General features: G+C 40.2%; 1 protein-coding gene across 8 annotated transcripts in view; it reads left to right on the top strand.

Moving 5' to 3' along the window:
• Positions 1-19,768, top strand: part of smap1 (small ArfGAP 1) — a 98,878-nt gene that overhangs the window by 63,035 nt on the left and 16,075 nt on the right. For 7 of the 8 annotated variants that reach the window (XM_035173326.2, XM_035173329.2, XM_035173325.2 and 4 more), the window contains 2 exons: positions 1,091-1,154; positions 14,195-14,316. In XM_035173326.2, the coding sequence (XP_035029217.2) occupies positions 1,091-1,154; positions 14,195-14,316 (186 nt within the window). The remainder of the gene's footprint in view (positions 1-1,090; positions 1,155-14,194; positions 14,317-19,768) is intronic. The other variant, XM_035173338.2, reaches the window with a different exon arrangement.

Raw genomic sequence — 19,768 nt, 5'->3', positions numbered from 1 at the left:
TACTGGAAATAAATGCTAATGTTGCTTTATGTGTCTCATGGTTTTTTGCATTCACCGTAAAACAAATTATTAAGGTGATGATACTGCATATAAGTGTTGTGTTTACAGCCAAGAAAAATCACTTAATACCTCCTTTACCGTCTGTATTTCCATCATCTAGCAGTTCTCCTTCCCCTGACTTTTTGTTAGTGCCCTTTTATGCTTCTTGGCACATAACCACGTCCAACTGTCATTCAGTGGGGTTGTATAAATCCATCAGCAGTAATGTGTTTTATTAAGAGAGAAGATATTCACTTATCAGGGACCCTTGGCCATCAAAACAATACATCTCATGACTAGTGGTCCAAAACTCAACAGGGCCACTTAAAAAAAATCTAAATAAACAATAGAAACTTTGACGTTTTAATGAAGAGTGACTTATCTGTTTTTTGGGGGGTTAATAACAAGATATGAGACTCATCATGATCAGTGACATCCATAATTGGTTTACAGACTGAAGTCTATGGCTCTGTTGTGGGACTTCCCTGCTCTTCCACGTGTGTGCGCACATGGAAAGCTTAAGGTAGAGAGCCTCCCTAGCCTTTCATGAGCCTTTATGGTAAGTGAGGGAGGGAGAGCAGCAGCTAAAAGACCCCGGCACAGAACAGAGCAGCATCAATGACATCACATGACATTGATTTGGTCAGATTCCATATGAAAATGAAAAGTGGCTAGGAGGAAGAGTAGGAGGTAAAGCAGCTTAGATAAGGTACACAATATGAGCTTTGTCAATTGAATACATAGGAGGGGTTTAGTTGATGTGTGCTGGTTTAGAGATCTGCTGCAGTCGCTGTGGCTAAGCTTGACTTTGTAGCCTGCCTGGACTAAAGCTAAGCTCAACTTTAAGGCCAGTGGGTGACACTTTCTGTTTATTAAAGGTCAATATTGAATTGTAATGTCCACATTGTAATTGACTGGTCTAATCCTTACACATAATTGCAGGTATCAATAATAACGTGAAATTTAGAGCTTACAGAAGTCAGCCGGAGCAAATTGAACGTTACGACTAACTCATTTCTGTTCTTTCTCTCTTTGTCTTTGTGCCTCTCAGCAGACAGAGTGCAGAGCCAGTCCTAAGAAAAGCACAGAGCCAGCTGTGGACCTGCTGGGCCTGGGTAAGACACGACCACCCTTCTACCAAACACCAAAATAATAACCCACTGGCAATAGAATGATTTGGTAGTCTGCCTGATCAGATACAGTGACAGGGAAATGTTTGCTGGAATTGTCTGGTTTGTAACTCTGATCTTCATCTGCTGCATCTATTGTACTTCTGTCCATCCTGGGAGAGGGATCCCTCACATGTGGCTCTCTCTGAGGGTTCTATGTTCTTTTACCCTGTTTAAAAGTTTTTTTTTAATGTAGTTTTCCTTACTCTTGTTGAGGTTTAAGAACAGAGGATGTCACACCTTGTTAAACCCTATGAGACAAATTGTGATTTGTGAATATGGGCTATACAAATACAATTTTATTGATTGATTGATACAAGTCACAAGTGTAGACAAACACAATGTGCTTAAACTAATAACACAAACAATGATAATCATAAAACATTGAGGAAAAAACATAAAAGGAATGAAACTCTGAGTAAGTAGCTGAGCCTCATTTGGCAGCAACAACTTCAAATAAGCGTCTCGTATCTGTAGATCAGAGCTGCTCAGTGTTCAGGAGGAATTTTGGATCATTCTTCCCACAGAGCGGCTTCAGCTCACAAGTGTTCTCATGGTGTGAAGGACTCTCTGAAGATCACTCCACAGAATCTCTCTTGGGTTAAGGTCTGAGCTCTGACCGGGCCCTGGCTCCTAAAGGTGGATTTCCTTTGTTTGACATCACTGTGTAGCAAGGTGTAGCATCATGGTCCTGCTGAACCCTCAAGTTTCTACTGAGATTCAGCCGACAGACAACCCCCTGACATTATCATGGAAGGTACCTTGTTAAAGTTGGGACTTTCTTTTGAACTGTACAGCCCAAGAGGCAACAGAGCCGCTCCAAATCACAATGCTCCCTCCACTATACTTCACCTTTGTGAGGTAGACTCATGAACAGAAGGATAGCTCACCGAAAAATGAAAATTCACTCATTATCGACTCACCACTATGACGGTGGAGGGGTGGGTGAAGTGCTTGAGTCCACAAAACATGTTGGAGTCTAAGGGGGGTAAACAGTGTTGCAGCCAAATCCAATACAATTGAAGTAACATGCCTCCATACTGCTCATGTGGTGTCATCCACGTGTCCGTAAAGCAGGGTTTATTGTTACCTGCCTGCTCTGATTGGATGGGTGGACCAATTCCCCTCTCGTTGTTGATTACTTAAATAATAACAATTGTAAAAAAGTAGTTGAGTAGAAAGTACAGATATTTGCTGATATATGTAGTGGAGTAAAAGTGAAAAGTACAGATACATGGAAAATGTGCTTAAGTACAGTGAATAAGTGTCCCACCCGTATTCTTGTGTCTTTGGAGTCATATTATATTCTCTCTGCCCTCTCGGAGAGTTTGTCTAACTGTAGACTGATGAATAATAGCTAATATCTCTGAGATTACTTTTTCCTGAGTCTTTTAAGATCTCTTTTTTGAGAGTTACAAAAACCCTCCAATCTTATTTCGGTGACGAGTCCCCTGACTCCAATTAGCTTTTGTTGATGTCAGTAGCAGAGGTTTACATACTTTTTCCAACCCACACTGTGAAAGTTTAAGTGATTTATTCACTGTAGACCAGACCAATACCATGTGTGTGTCATTAGTTGTGTTTCTGTTTGTAAATGTAACTTTGATGAAGATCTGTCCACATTTTAAAACAAACTCAAATGTTTCACTTTTTTTGTTATGTGAGTTAAAGAAGTTCAGTATTATTAGATGTAATAGCATTTCTACATTGATAGTAGATAATTTGCAGGTTATGTAAAGTATAACATTATCAGGGGTGCATGGTTTGATATTTGGCAGTTAAGAATTCTTTAATGGCTTCAGATGTATTGTCTAACATGTAAGTAGACTGCAGTCTAGTCATATGCTGGAATGTCTAATCATGGTTGATTATGTATCCCAGACATGGAAAGTAAACACTTCTGACTTTAGGACAATTTGATTTTGAATATCAGCTAATTTTATAATAAAATACATTACCAGACCTACATTTTAAACCTTGAACCAAGCTTTCTTGAAATAATTATTGATTTATTTTGGATTAATCAATTGCAATTAATAAGTTCTGGAAATTCATAGAGCAATCTGTGGAAGGGAAATCTGTACCAAACCAAAATGAAACAAAACAACTGTAATGGCTGATGAAACCATTGTGGACTTAATGACATTAGTGAGCCATCACATGAGCAGCTGCCGGAAAATCAAACTAGAGAAACTCCAATCAAAGGCTGACAAGCTGTTCTATAGATTGAGAAAAGTGTCTGTCTCACTTTAAATTACACATGAATTCACCAAAATTAAGATGTCATTTTCCACCAGCACTGAAACGCAGAATGCACTTCTGTCTGTAGATCAATGCACACACATTTAACAATCTTTGAGAAAACTGAGGGGAAGCTTTTCAAAAGCAAAGCAAAACTGTCAGTTCTGTGAAGTTGAAGCTAAAGATCTAACTATACAAATTCAATATTTATCCAAGCTGCGATAAAATATTTCTACATGTGTTCAATTTGCTTGGCATTTGCGAGTGCTCTGGAAAATGCAGTTTATGAGCTCCTCAAATTATGTCAGTGCATATGCAAGTGTGGGAACAAATCTACTGTCACCAACTAATGTTAATTTCATGAGCAATGTAATGACAGATCAATACTAGAATGGCACTCAGAGCAAATACCTCTAAGGCCCAACAGTCCCCTAAATTCAATCAAGTCTTATAGCCACATTACGTTATCTCAACTACACACTGGTGGCAGTTGCAGGTTTCTACCTCTATTTGTTACCATACAGCAGCTGAGAAAATCTAACCCTCTAATGTGAAACCGCTTTTAAATCTGTTAGATGTGGATTTTATTTGGATCTGTACTGAAATGCACACACTCATAGACATCAGTCCCATAAATGAGGGTTAGAATCTTCACTCTCTCCACACAACTGCACTATCACAAGTGATTCTGTGGTGTCAAGAAATGCAGCAGAGTGATACATCCTCTCTTTCAGCTGAATCCTCCTGGTTCATTCACATCAACTCTGAAGATTATAAACAGGTTTTATGAACCAGGACTAAGTCGTAATTCTTTTTAATCAAGTGTCTTGTGAAAACAAGGTATCATAAATTAAATAGTGCGCAGCAGGTATTTCAGACTGTTAGATACATAAATCAACATTTAGTAAAAAAATGGTATTGATCAGTCCAGTTATTGGTATTGGCAGATACCCAATAATAAAGGACTGATTGGGATTGGGGCCAAAAGACCTGATTGGGACATTTTTCCAAGCAAATCATGCAAGAGCCCTACAGGACATTTATCATGGAAGCAAATGTTATGTGTGAATCGTGACGCTGCCACAATTTACAATCTGCATGTAAAATGTATAACTGACAGTTTTGCCATTCAGACAAACATTCACACAGTTAATCTATGGGCAGCACTTTTTCTATGTGAACGGCACGGGGCAATTTGGGGTTCAGTGTCTTGCCCAAGGACACTTCAGAACACGGACAGGGGGAGACTGGGATCGAACCGTCGATCTTCTGGTCAGTGGACGACCGGCCCGACCCACTGAATCACAGCCGTCCCACGTAAATTCCGTCTGCCTGTTTTAATGTGATTCAACTTTGACAGACTAAATCATGAGGCTCTCTAGTGATTTACTTCTCATTCAAAGGAATACTTATGTTATTTATATAACTACATAACTACTACACGAGAGTGGAAGGGTGTTTAATGACAGTGGATTTGATTAGACCCTGAATAACTGACAGGCTCTTGTTAGCTTGCCCCTGCATGTAAAAATCACAAACCAAAATCCAGGCCTGATATTCACTTGTGTCTGCATTTACAGACTGTGTTTGAATAACATCTGCCTGACTCCATACAAAGGTATGTTGAATCTATTATGGCACATTGTCAGTGATTGCAATTACAGGGACCTCAGTTTTCCAGTATAGTGGCTACAGCCAACTTCAACTGGGCTAATTATGTTATTACCCTGAATGACTGAAAACAATCTTATTGTGACATAACCACTTGCAGGACTTATTATTCATATTAGTTTAACAATGGTGTCAATTACCAAGCTGTCAGTTTAGAGGAAAAACTTGTCACATGTTCTTTGTCTCCTGCACACATGACATTTGTGCTTTACTGAAGAACACAGCAGCAAGAAAACTGGAACGATTTAACGCACCAGAGATATGACATTCAACAAAGGTCACAAGCTGGATTCAAACCTGTGACATTTTGAGTGCATGGTATGTATCTTGGCCCACTATGACCGCCAGGAAATCCTGAACACCACAGAGTAGAGTAAGGCAGGGTTGTTTCAGGGTTTCACCATAAATTTCTAATATGCGATCCCCCATGTTTCCCCAACACAAGGCTGTATTGTACCGGACGACAGCTGAGGCGGGGGCTGTGCTGACAGAAGAAAGAGCTGGCGGATATAGCATTGATCAAAAATTCCTGACCGCAGCATGGGAGTGAGTGAGGGTGGACGCCCTGCTATAAATAACCAATGTACGCACCTTGCAGCCGTGTCGAGTGGATGGGATTTCACACATAATCAATAAGTCAAATACGTGGCAGTATGCCCTCAGCACTCAAAAACCCCTTCATCTATCCCTCCACGATTTACGGTTACTTTACTCTGCAGCTGTCAAAGAGACTTTCTCCCGGTGCTTCTGTGTTCCTGTTCAGTTTGATTCACTTGAACAGACTGCGCTGGAATTAATGTAAAATGAATGTGGGGTTTGTTCCCCCATCAGGGTTTTTTTGCCTCACGTTTGCAAAAACAGAAATCAGTCTAAAATAAACCTTTCATTTAACATCTAATGTCGTAAAGACAGCTTCTCTTCGCCTCATAAAAACACGTTTTATTTATTTGCCTCAGGCCTAGCTGGATGATTTCTGTGTCCCTTGAGGATAAAAACCATCTGAGAGATGTTCCCTCCTGCCAAAAATAGATCGGTTCAGGAACGACTGAATCAATTTCAAAAACTTTTATTGATGGAGCGCCCTGCTTGTTGTATGTCCGTCTCACTCCCAGCTCAGTCCTCTCCTGTAATGGCTCTGATAGGGCGCTGAATTGACTTCCTTCACATTGTCCTCTCCAGTGTTATTGGAGCAACAGTGTTCACAGTGAGTCTTGGAAGCAGCATAGTATCTCTCGACAATAACACAGGAGGAGAGAATGCTTCTGGCTTCTTTACTCCAGAGAGAAGAGAGGGAGGGTAATATGGGAGATGCACGGTCCTACAAAACAATCATCCAAAATGTTTGCTACGTCCACACTAAGTTGACTAAATGTGAAAATGCATTTCTCTCTGTTTTGGCCCTTTGTCTAAAACAAGTGCGTGATTCTCAAATCTTGAAACTAAGCTTTTAAGTAATCACTGCAGTAGCTACATCTTGAAACACACTAAAGTACATTTTAGCATTGGCTCTGATCTGTGTCCAGTCTTGTACTTATATTTACTTAAATTACACATCTGCCCATGAGAAAAGTCAGAAGATAGTGGAGACAAATTGCAAAAATCATTATATACACAGCAGCAGATGATATGCATGATTAAATATGTTTATTCAATATCCAGCACGTCAAAGTAACAGGCTAAGCTCTTTATTTCTTTGATTATTTCTTTCAATCTGTTTGATTCAAACACTGACGTCAAACAATCAGCTTGGGACTTGTTGGAATTATGTATTATACGCCTGCATGTATGTCCCAGCACAATTCAAACAAAATATAGACCAAATGTAAAATGTTTCTTCACTTTTACTGTAAAAATAAAACAACCATAGGACGAAGCCATTCAAGCTTTATTTTTGTTCATCTTGTCAGACACCTTAATGATCATAACATATCGGTTTGTGTGAAGGACTTATTGTCACTGCCTTGTTAGCACAACGTCTTTATGGCCCACAGTTAAAATCACTATTGTGAATTCATTCAGGTGTCTAACAACAGGAACAAAATGTGTCAGTAAGAGGATATAAATTGTGTGTCTGGCTGTATTAGAACATGGTGTAGGGTGAACAGAAGAAGACAGGACCAAGGTTTAACCAGACTTCTCCCTGTCACTCCTTACAATGTGTTGGCTGTGAAGCAGAGTTTGGTTCTGTTGTGACTAACATAGACGACTGACCAAAACAGAAGGAGGCTGCGACCCATGAAGTGGTTCTGATCTGCTGTTTCCCTCCGTCCATATGTTGAAGTGAACTTTGGAAAGACACTGAGACCCGAACTGCTCCCAAGAGTCAGAATATAACACCTTGCACGGTAGCTCGCTGCCATTGTGTGAATTTCAATGAGCTATTGAGAGGAAAACTGTAAAACCCTTAGGATGAAAGCACCTTATAGATGCAGCCATCAGAAGAGGGAACATGAACAAGAAGAAATTAAGCCTGATTTCCCTTGTTAAGGTTCACACATGCAAAATTTACCTGGATAGAGTTTTTTGGGGCCTTTTTTTCCTTTAATTGATGGTGATGGTGGAGAGAGAGGAAACACAGGGAGGGAGAGGAGAGGACGGAGAGTGACTGAGACTTAAAGACTCTACTATAAGGTCAACCCCCAATCTTTTCGACTCATGAGTGGCTTTTAAAAATATCCAGCTATGAGTGGACTTGCTATAAACAAAGCTGCATTAACCTTAAAGGCGGACAAATGTCCCCCTGTTGTCCCCCCGAGGGCCACCCACCACCTCAGGTCCTCAGTAGCCTACATTGTGTATGTGCCCTGTCGTTGCCAAATTGTTCCAGTCCAGCGCACACAGCAGACTGTATAGACGACAGTATCATTATAAGCCCAAAGACCCAGAGACTATAGTTCGCCTATGTGGGAAAAAAATGGCCTAAATGTGCAATGGGGGTCTCTAATTCAAAACAATAACAAAAGACCACGTTTAATGATGTTGTGAAGCAGTGACTCAGATGACGTAATGTATTAAAGTCTCATTCACTTTACGCAGCAAACTTCAATGAACAATTGTGATTCATTATGAGTGACCAATTCAAACAGTGGGAGACTTCTCTGGGTTTGAACACTTTGCATAATGTAAGTACACAAGTCAACCAAATATATAACATAGGGCTAGTCGTTTTATTTTAATGAGGAATTGTTACACATTTTATCTTAAATGTCCCTTTCTTTCATGGTAATGTGATATAATTCAAACTGTAGGAATATGGATTGTTCAGATGAATGCAGTGAGGCACTTTCAGGCTCTGGGGCACAGGGTAGTTGCTCACTTTGCACAGTTAGTATTTCAACTTATGCTGTTATCCAGCTTTGTGTTGATGAACTTAAAAGCAAACAATCCCCCTTCTCGGTCTGTTGATTGGTCTCACTCTCAAAATTATGGAAATGCAGTTTATTTTTTTCCTGCTGCACAGGCTCCATTTGCAAATTCATAAATAATGTTTTGATTTGCAGCAAAGCACCAACAAAATAATATAATGTAATATATTAATTGTTCAATTGACATGGACAGGACATGCTAATTCTTTTATCCCCTGTAAACAAACATATCCAGTTTGAAGTAATTGTGTGTCACTCTTCCTCACTTGCCTCTACATGATGTCTCTTCCTACCAGGAGCTAATGACTGGAGTCACTAACTGGGCTAATGTCCCCTCTTTCTGGACTCCCACAATCACACACAAGGGAGTGGGCAAACTTCATTTCATGCCCTAGTTGTGTTTTGGGGAAAAGTGGGTTAAATTAACATATCTCTGTGGTTTATGGCTGTAGCAACACTTTGGAGATCAAAACCACTGAATTTGTATTATTGACCGGACGGAAAAACATTCAGCATTTTGACCAGTGGGAAAACAAAAATCAAAAAGCATCTCCACATGTGTTTGTGTAAAATCGTATTTGGGTTATTGGCTTTTGAATCAGTCCAGGGCTTAATCGACTGAGATATTTTAGCCCTTGTGTTGGCGGCCAAGTCCTTAATGTGACAGCCCCCCCGCTGCTGAATGAGGTCACTGTATTCATTGAAAACACTGGGAAGCCCTATATATATATGCAGTATGTGTGTGTGTGTGTGTGTGTGTGTGTGTGTGTGTGTGTGTGTGTGTGTGTGTGTTTGTGTATACACTCGGGGCTAAGGGGTTCAGGCTGATTATAAAACACCCCCCCCGGCTGTACTAGTGGTCTGTTACCATGGTGAGGTAGGGAGTGCTCTCAAGAAGTGGCTCCATCACATACTAAAGGATGTTGGGCACATTGCCCGCCATGGCAGCGATGATGATGAGAATGATGGGCCCTTTTCTCCCCACGGCTCATAATGGGCGAGAGAGTTTTTGGTAAAGTGGGGAGCAGAGTGTTAGCACATGAAATCCTCTATCTTTCACTGTTCCGTTTCAATATGCACACCTGTCATTCCCGGCCCCCGAGGTGATAATCCTAATCAAAGTAGGTTTTATTCTTCAAGCACCTCTTAGAGCCATTTACAAAGTGATTTGAACAGTCCAAATAAAATCCCATAGTTCATAAAGGAAATGAGGGGATCACAAGATGGAAAGAGGGTAAAACATAAAAAGAATAGTTTAAATAAGGATGGAAGACTTAATAATCAAAGTCATTATTTGAGAATGAGATTTGATGTGGAGCAATTTTTTCTCCCCCCCCCACACCAGTAAATGGTTTTCCATGTACCCTGTTGTCTCGCTAAAGGAGCTCAGTCTTGTTCACACTTTCAAAAGGCTAAATTATGGATGTTTCATCACTGTGGTTATATAAATGACCTCAGCTGCTCACTTACTCTCACACACACACACACTGATGTCTCTTTTCACGTACTTCCTCTCCACCCCCTGCCTGCCTCTCCATCACTCCCTCTCACTTTCTCTCAGATGGGTGTACATTGTGTACCGGGGGTTCCCTCTTCATCAGAAAGGGAACAGGTTCTTTATATACACTGCAGGCTCTTCATGATGATGATGTACTTTAAAAAACATTAAGATCAGTTCGGCTCACGTGTTTGATCTGAACTAATTCAGATCCAAAATTAAATGAGGCTTCAATTTGATTTTGGCTGCAGAAGATTTGTTCTCCCTATCAATCGTCACGTAAGTCCCTTACTCTGAATGGTAGGGGGGCACCAATTGCGTGACTGAATCTATAGAACTTTCAGTTAGTTTAATTTTGTCAGTTTGTTCAGTTGATTTTTGCCTTCCTCTTTTACAAACCCTCTTTAGATAAGAAATTGCATTTCATTTCCTCAGTTTTTTGGTTTCATGTTTTGAAGCACAAACCTGCAGGTATTGCTCGTTTACCTGCTTGGTCTCATACATTTGTCAAATCACCACAAAACTTACACCAGCATGCATTGCAAGAGGACCATGAATCTCTGCAGCCATTGTTAACTGGCTTAACAATTGTGTTGCTATGTAACCGAAAAAGTGACAGACCACTGTGACGACATCCATTCCTTTGTGAGCTGCAGTTTTGAAGCCTCAAGTTTGGCATTTGACACCATTTTGAGGTCTTGAAACCAGAAGTAACCAAGCCCAGGCAGCCAGCGCGGCCCGGGCGCAGGGTGCACCAGATCCCAGCTGCTACGTGTGAAGTCACTGTCAGCAAAGTCAGCTTCTGTGATCCAAGGTGAGAGTTACAGCTAAGTGTAAAAGTTATGTAAATATTCCCATTGATGGCAGGTTGATATTGTAATTGATTAATGTTTTAAAGCAATCAGCTGTAATAATAGACGGACCAAGTTTCCTTAAGGTTACAATTCATTAATCTAATGAAACTGTAACATTATTACACTTAACGGTTTGCGTCTCCTGTTGCTGTTTGTACAACAGACAGCAGATGTTGATTGAAATGAGCTCATTATCTAAGTTACATCACAGAACACTGTTAATGATTATTATTTATTTTCCCAGTTGAATGAATGAAGCTCAGCTCAATGTTTCTTGAGCATTAAGATTTGTTCGTGGTTGTCGGCTGTTTTTTGCAAGTTCTGTTCATTTCATAGTTGATGATATGCGTCCAAATATATATGGTAATGATTCTTTCTCTCTGTTGCAGGAAAACATTACTGAGTGCTGGGATCCATCATGGTATGTTCACCCACATACTGTCACTGCAGTAAGTATGAGTTCCGTTGTATTACTATTTAATGCAAAACTAAACCACGTACGGTTATTTTTTATATCTAAGTTCAGGGAGTCATTTATTTTTCAGATTATTGTGTTGAGCTCATGGCATAATAGCTCTGTTCCTCCATTTCTCTGTAGCCCACATTATGATACATTTCTAACTATTACAATGTCTTTTTTTTTTCAGTCATAGTGTGGGTCATACCCGTTATAGCTATAAAGAAGCACCTGCACCAGCTCCACCTGCAGTATTAAGACTTGAAGAACATCCTCTCTGGCATCACCCACAGATGCATATGGAGGCTGGTGTCAGGCCAGAGAAGACTGACGAGCCTCGCAGGTTTAGCACTACATATGCTCATTGTTCAAGTGGATGCCTTGTGCACAGCCTCACTGGGTTTAACTCTACTTCTGCATGAACGACTCACCATATGGGGAAATTATGTTTTTAAATGTTTTTTTAAAGTCCATTAAAGCCCAACTTAGGCAACAGTGAAATGTTAATGTGTGACAGTTTGTTTGCTGTTAAAGTTCTTAATGGATTTTTTATGCACCAAACATGAAAAGTGTTATTTTGGTTAATATGGTATTTTTTTATGTTTAACAATTGATGCCACAACATCAGTTCACATTCACTGCAAATGACATCTTCCTTCAAATGTCACTATTGGATTCATTGTGGGCACATTTCAAATGACCGTAAAAGAAAAACACTTAAGAAGTGGTGGGGCACAGTGAATCAACCCTGTCATACCCTGTTCTTTGTGTCTGTTTAAAGGCAAATGGGAGATCAATTCAGGGGCAGGTCCAGGGGCAGGTCCCGGGGGCCCCGGCTGAAATCTTAATTGGCCCTTTAGGTGCCCCTGTGCTGTCCATAATATTTTCTTTAAAAGATTAGGTTACTTTTTAACAATACTTAGAATAATATGACAGGGTTTTAACTTTTAATTTTCTAAACATTTTTAAATACAGAATATTCTTGAGTAAGGAACAATTTGATGTATAAGCAGCTCTGCTCAAAGTTATAGAGTAATGACATGTGCCCGTTAAACTGAATCAGGAATTGTGCGTGGACGTTGGACATATAATCGGCCTGTCTGTGTAAATTTGTTGCCCCTTTGTGGCCCCTGGTTCAGAAAAATCTGCCACTGGACATTTACAAAATGAACATCATGCTGTAAGACTTGAAACAAGTGATTGTTTTAAAAATGTTTTACAGGTATGAGAAACTTCCTTTTTGTCTTTTTGACTTTTCACACTATGTCCATTTTTATACAGGCCTGTGCTCTCTCTGCTTTTAAAAAGACAAGAACAAATTAAATCAGTACACTATTAAAAAACAATAGTCCATTCTTCTTTGTTTCTGATCTTGAGAGGAAAGTGTCTTTTAAGAGTTGTTAAGCATGAAGCTATAGTTATTCCAATAGAGAATTCAAGAAACCAGCTGTACGACACCTTGTCAATACATTGATCAGTTTTTTTTTTTTACTTTGTGAGCCATGGATTCATGGAAACTGTTGGAAATAAGTTTTATTTATTACATTTCTCATGGCCTAGAATGAACTCTTTCAAAATCAGCCCCAGATCTGCACCAATCAGCCACAACATGCACTTACCATTTGAGACGGTGTGGCTGATCGGAGTAGATCCACAGTCACTGATGATTAATCAGTACGTCGCATTCCCAAGGGAGACTCATAAATAAAATAGGTGTCAACATCTTAAGGAGTGCAGTCATCCTGAGGATGTTCCAAATTATAAGTGTTTTAATTATAATTTGAGCTCTGATGCGAGCTCTTGAAACATGTCGATTTATTTCCTGCATATATAGCGGTAGTTTTGAGTCGTTTCTATTTCTATCAGTGCCTTCACTTTTATTGTGATATTGATTTGCTATTATCTCTGCTCATTAATTCTCTTGTCTTTAATTTTATGATATCTCAGTCTCATCTTTATGTTTATTTACCCGACTCAATAAGTGTTTTCAATCCATCTGTTTGTACGTGTATTTCCACTTAGTGCATCATAAACACACACACACACACACACACACACACACACACACACACACACACACACACACACACACACACACACACACGCGCACACAAACTAAAACATGTCGTAAAAATGCTTCCACACTTGACTGTGGTTGTTTAATTGCTCCTGACTGGAGAATTGGTGTCGCCAACTGTTCACCTCGACCTTATATTCAGAATGCTATTTGATTAAAATGCACATTAATTTTCCTTTTTGTTTTTCCAAGTTTCTTTCATTTTAAAATTTAAATTGGTGCCACATTTGGATTGAAACAAGGCTAATGTCTCAGTCAAAATTGACTATGTTACATACATTTTATAATATCAATATCAATACTTTGGTATTGGTAAAGTCTTAAAGTCTTGTTTTCTAAGTTTTTATGTTTGAAATTAACATAATACAATTATTATTTTAATGTGTTTAAATAATACTTTTAAAAACAGTGTCACCACAAGGTCCATGCAGTAGCTGCTCTGGATCTTTAAACTACATCCCATTCACTGATGGATTTTGCCCAGTTGTCATTGAAACGAAGACTCAGATTTCCATTTTTCTGAGGATTGAAAGGGCCGCTTGTCCTTGTTAGCTTAAATGCTAATATTCAAAGTTCCTAAGGTCCATTTAGAAGCTGCTCATCAGGATGAATATTGATTCGACTCAAAATGCTGTTTTAATTTCTCAGTGCAGATAGAAAATCTGTGCCATGAGTAGAATTAATGAAAAAATATTTTCAACATTGTCACTCAAATTACATTCTGCCATATGTTCTTGGAAATGCCGATACACATTCTCTGTCTTTAAATGGAATAAAACTATATTTGTTGATATATGTTGTAAAGAAAATATGTTTTCCTTAGATGCCCCAGAGGGTGGTGTGAAGAGCTCGGGCGGCGCTGCACCAATCAGCGATGACCTGGACATCTTTGGACCAATGGTCTCCAATCCTCTCCCCTCAGCCAACAACACACAGCAGGCCCAGGTGAGGCGTGGGCGCGCGCACACACACACACACACACACACACACACACACACACACACACACACACACACACACACACACACACACACACACACACACAGAGAGGCTTTCATCATGTGCTTATCACTGCAGGCAGGCTGCAGCATAGGGAGTCTGTGGAGACTCATATGATGCAAATACACACAGACACACACACAAGCACATTCACAAACACGCCATCTCTCTCCGACACACACTCTCTGAGGATCATACTGAAGTAAACTGTCAAGGACTCTCCTTTATTGGAACAATTTAACCGATGTCCTTCAAAGGAGAGAGTAGGTCTGACAGAGAGGAACAGTGGTGAACCAGCACAATAAAACAACAGCCGGGAGTGGTAGGAATATAGAATATAACAATATACAACCACAAATTTTAGCCAATTGATTTGGAAAATCATCTTATTTAACCATAATGAAAAATCCAACTGTATTTATATAGCACCTTCCTAAATAAAGTTACAAGGTGATTTACAGGTTAAAAATCGAAAGCAAAAAATAAGAAACAATTAAAAGTAACAGCATTCAGGTGCAGATCCAGAAATAAACAATGTTACAGATGAGAAAAGAGTAAAAAAAGCATAAAATAAAACATTGTAAAATGATTAAATTGCCGGTAGGATCAGTAAGCACACCTATAAAAATGTGTCTTTAAAAGAGGGTAAGGAGTTTGCCTGACTGATCTCCAAAGAGAGGGCGTCCTGACAGAACAGACCCGGTCACCTCTGGTCCTCAACCGGTACTGTGGAATAGCAAGTCAGGCCTTGGTGTCATAAGATCTGAAATGTACTATGGTCCAAGTCCAGAACGGGCCTTAAAAGTTCGCAATAAAATCTTAGAATCATTGCAAATGTTACTGGAAGCCAATGAAGAGAAGCTAAAATCAGAATGATGCTTTTAATAGATTTGGTGAGAAGTCTGGCTGCTGTGTTTTCGACAAGCTGTTCCAATAATCCAAACAAGAGGACATTACAACATGAATGGCTATCTCTGAGTTTCTTCTAGATAAAATATCTAGTTTCCTGAGCTGCAAAATACATAAGTGGATAACTGTGTTGACATGCTTTTTTTAAGAGGGGGTCATTGTTAAAGGTGACAGTAAGATTTTTACATTTCTAGCCAAAGTTTTGGTATAGAGAAAAGTATTGACTGTGTAGATACAAGTTGGATGTTCAGTAATACACACACATACACACACACAGACACAACACACGGTGGTGGGAAGGACTTTGTGCCACAGGCAATGTGTGCTCAGGTGCACAGAATCACCACCCACAAGTGTCTGTGCTTTGACGGACATTATAATGAGAACCTAGTTGTTTCACAGTGACACAATGTAGCAACACAACAACATAAAAGTCAACCTGAGAAAAGTGAGTGAAACTCTCACCATTCTCCTGCCTGTGGGAGGATAAAGCCTTTAAAACACACAGTGCCCAAATACAAGGGTTTTAGTTTGTATCTGACTGTTCCCAGACCTGTCCGACGCAACAAACCCACAATTATGCAGGGTTCAAAGATAAGGGCGGAGTGATAAAGTGATGCGGTATGGAAGGGTAGAGTGTGAGATGTTGCATCCATTAGCACTTGTGCCTGTTAGATGTTTGTTTGAGTAAGAACAGGAACAAACTATCAAAGAAAATCTGAGAAAAAACAATAGATGACAAGCTTTACTGTATCATCCAAAAAACTCCTTCCACCTGTCTTCTCTCACTCGTTCACGGACTGCTCTCAGGGGATTGAGTAAGCCTGGTTGAATTAAACATTTTCAAAGAGCAGCGTTGCGTTTGAAATGATGTTGCAGTCTTTTTTAAGTGTGGCCTTTGACCTGCGGCTCAGCTGCAGATGAGGACACACACATTCATACAGACCCAAATATATACCATCTCTCTTATACACGCACTTACTCCAAGGATGGAGACATGCAGTTGCACGCCTCTGGTCAAAGAATCAATATTTATACAGAAAATAACCAGGTGACCATATATCCAAGTCATATACTGCACGAGCACAGTAAACGATCACATTGATCCATATCTGGGCTCGAAATCTATTTTTTCACTCTCTGGCCTATTCCTAGCTTTCAAATTGTTTATCTCACACTGTTACTCACTCACACACACACCTCTGTGCCTCCTGGGACCAGAGCAGGCAGGGGCTGGCAGGAGACCCTGGCATGAAGAACAATTATGGGCTGCTGTAACTGGATGCTACCCTTTTATGCCACTACCAGCCTCCCACTTCTCCCACTTATCCTCTAATCTCCCCTCCCCGACCACATCTGCGGTGACTCCGGCTCCTGCAGCTCTTTGCCTGCCTCACACCTTGGCTCATCTCCATGCATCCATTCCTCCTAAATTGTCCAATTAATGCTCGTTTTTTCATTCTCTGTGAAGACCTGGTGTGGTCATGCAAGGTAATTCTAAAAAAAGTAAAAAGTTGAGTATTTTCCTCTGACGAACTAATGGCCCAGTATGTTGCTTTTTAATGTAAACCCAATGGATTTTGGTGACCTTATGACCTTTTCTATGGTGCCCCGATCAGGTCAATCTACCAGTGGTTTCATGAGTTCATTTTCCGGTCGTTCCTTTGTTCAGATACAAACTGTGGTGTACAGATTCATGCTACCAAGAGGAAACTACACGAACCCACCTGGTGCACCACCAGCCTTTCCATTTCCATTAATATTCCTCTGTTATACCTTTAAGCAGTAAACACAAGGACAACACATCCGCCCATTCTTAAACACACATATATTTATGTACAGGGCTGAATTTGGGATTCAGCAAGCGGATATTGCTTTAGAGCTGTGATTAGCTTGGTGCGTCAAGAAAGAGGAAGCCCGCAGCCTGCTGATTCAAGCAGCTATTACCCGGCATCGGGGAAGGCTCGCCTATCTGCAAATACGTCAATTATAAAAATGTGATTACGGCCTTGTAAGAGGGGGAGGATTTGTGTTATCCTCAGCTTTCCTCGCTGTCCCTCTCTTTCTCTCTCCCACACATACACACACACATGTTTTCTACTCTCTCTCTCTCATTCACCACACCCTGTGAGGAAAATGTGGTTTTCAGATAAGTTTTTAGTGAGAACACTCAAGAATGTAAAACAGCAACTACACAATCAACTTACCGTGGTAGGGAGGTAAAGGATGGAACAAGCAAGAACGAAAAAGGTAAAAGTAAAGGTAAGAAATAATGCTTTTAGGGCATTAGATGGAGGGAAAGAGGGGTGAGTGGGTGAAGAGCAGGTTGGTGGAATAAACAAACAGAGGGGGGTGGAAGGTATAAGGCCAGGAACACACAGGACGTGAAGCGTGAAGCCCTACGAGAAGGAGAGGTACTGCTTTGAGTCACCACCCACAATCCTCCTTCTGTTTTCTTTCTAAAGCTACTGGATTCACACATGTCACAAAAACACATGCTGTGTATTTATCAAACAGATGCACCACAGTGGAGTCGCACTTCCCATGTCATTTGTCATTTGAGCGCCTGCACGGTGCGTCTCTCTCCTCACTGCCTGTATAAATAGTGTAAATAAAAGGAGGTGACATATTAAACAAGGTGGTTTATGTATTTTTCTAGATTTACTGAGGTCACGCTTTTTGTTAGTTTAAGGGGGAAAATTCCCACACCTGTTAAAGAAATGTTTTAAACACAGTGCACATGGGGTTTACAGAAGCCACAAGAAAGACCCTGGTGATAAAAAGAGTAATGCATGGCTTGTAGCTGAAGAGAAGGTCACGAGATCACAGCAGGGATTTTTTTTTGTTGCCTCTGATCCACAGAGGTAGACTGAGCTTTATGTGATACAGTATTGTGTATAATGTAGTAGACCACTGCTGGTTGTTACAGCAGCAGCCTCAGCTGTGTCTGGCTCAGGTGCTCATCTGTATCATTGCAGCGAGATCATAGATTTCACCTCTATTGCGGCTGTAGCCCGAACAAAAACCTAACACACAACCACAGCTTCATCTGCTGCGACCAGGCGGAGCTGCTGCAGCTTTGCTCACAGTCAGTATCAGCACTCAGACTTTTGAAGAAAGGAGAAATTAGCAATAAAAGCGTCATATAAAGAGTCACATCATCTCTCCTCCTCTGCAGAGCAGACAGACAGTGTATTAGCACTGGACTGTGTTAATGTGAATCATTGTAAATGTAATTTATGCACAAATGTAGTTAAGAAAAATAGAAATTCCACAAAATGGACAGTTGGAAGAAAAGAAATGAAACCTTTTGGGCTGTTGTTAATGACAATCTGATTATTTTGACAATAATGAATAGTGCATGGGGAGTTTTGGTTGGCCATCATTAAACTTGAATATGACTGTATTAATAATAAGTGAACCCATCTGGAGAAGTCATCTGAGACTTTCTGGCACCACTATATTTGCTAAAAATAAGCCTACTGTATTTTTTTGAGTAACCATGTCAGGTTTTTTTAGGTAAAGTTTTTGGTCAAAGAAAAAATCTTGGAACCAAGATCACCACGCTACTGCAGATTTTCTGAGTTTATCGATCTTACCTAAATTTCACCACTGAGCTGTGTGTGTGTCTGGAGGCAGCACCAGGTTCAGTTAAGCAGCTGACTTTGTAATGAGCTGCCGTCTTAGTAAATAAGACTGCGTCAATGGAAACCAAAGTACTTTCCAGACTTTTAGGGTAAAAGACTTGCATACTAAAATGTGTTCCAGTTGTTCATAATGACATTTGAGGAGCGTTGATGAAGCAGTTAGGGAGTAAAATTGTTCTCCTGAGTGCTCAAAACTATCCCAGGCCCAAAAATTGCAGGCAAATTGCACTCAAAGTCCCTAAGTGGGCAGTAAAGTGAAAGCAGGGGAGATTTTCATTTTTATCTAAAGCAGGACAGGTAGACATGATGTCAGCACACCGTTTGAATAACCTGTATAATATCTGTTTGAGGCAGAACAACATCTGTATCTGCAGCCAACATACAGTAATGCATCTGATCAAAGAGTGGCCTGTAAGACACGATGAGAAGATGATTTACAAACTTCTTAAACTGAGTTGGTCTGATCCTATCTACGAGTTTCCTCAGTAGCCTATGGGGAGTACTATGACAGATGACTACCTCCATCTATTTCCGTTTGCCTTATACACAGATTATCAAAGCAGGCAGCGAAACTATCCCAGAGTGCCTAAATTGGAGACATAAATATTATAAAGTAGAGTTATTTGGGTTTATGAATATCTTCCACAGAGTAACTGCAGCATGGCTACAAGACCTCGCTATCCCTGGCAATACATGAGCAGTCGGCCCTCCCCACGACTCTACTTTCACTCACCATTGGCCTTGCACCATGTTTAGCTTCACTGACGCTCTGGCTGTGCTCAACTGCTACCTTATAAAGCTACCTTGAATATAAAGTTGCTGTGATTTTTAAATAGTATTTT

Source organism: Hippoglossus stenolepis, chromosome 12 (genome assembly GCF_022539355.2).
Source record: "Hippoglossus stenolepis isolate QCI-W04-F060 chromosome 12, HSTE1.2, whole genome shotgun sequence".
In the NCBI taxonomy this organism is placed as follows: domain Eukaryota; kingdom Metazoa; phylum Chordata; class Actinopteri; order Pleuronectiformes; family Pleuronectidae; genus Hippoglossus; species Hippoglossus stenolepis.
Note: the sequence above shows the minus strand (reverse complement) of the source record. Positions and strands in the feature narration are given on the sequence as shown.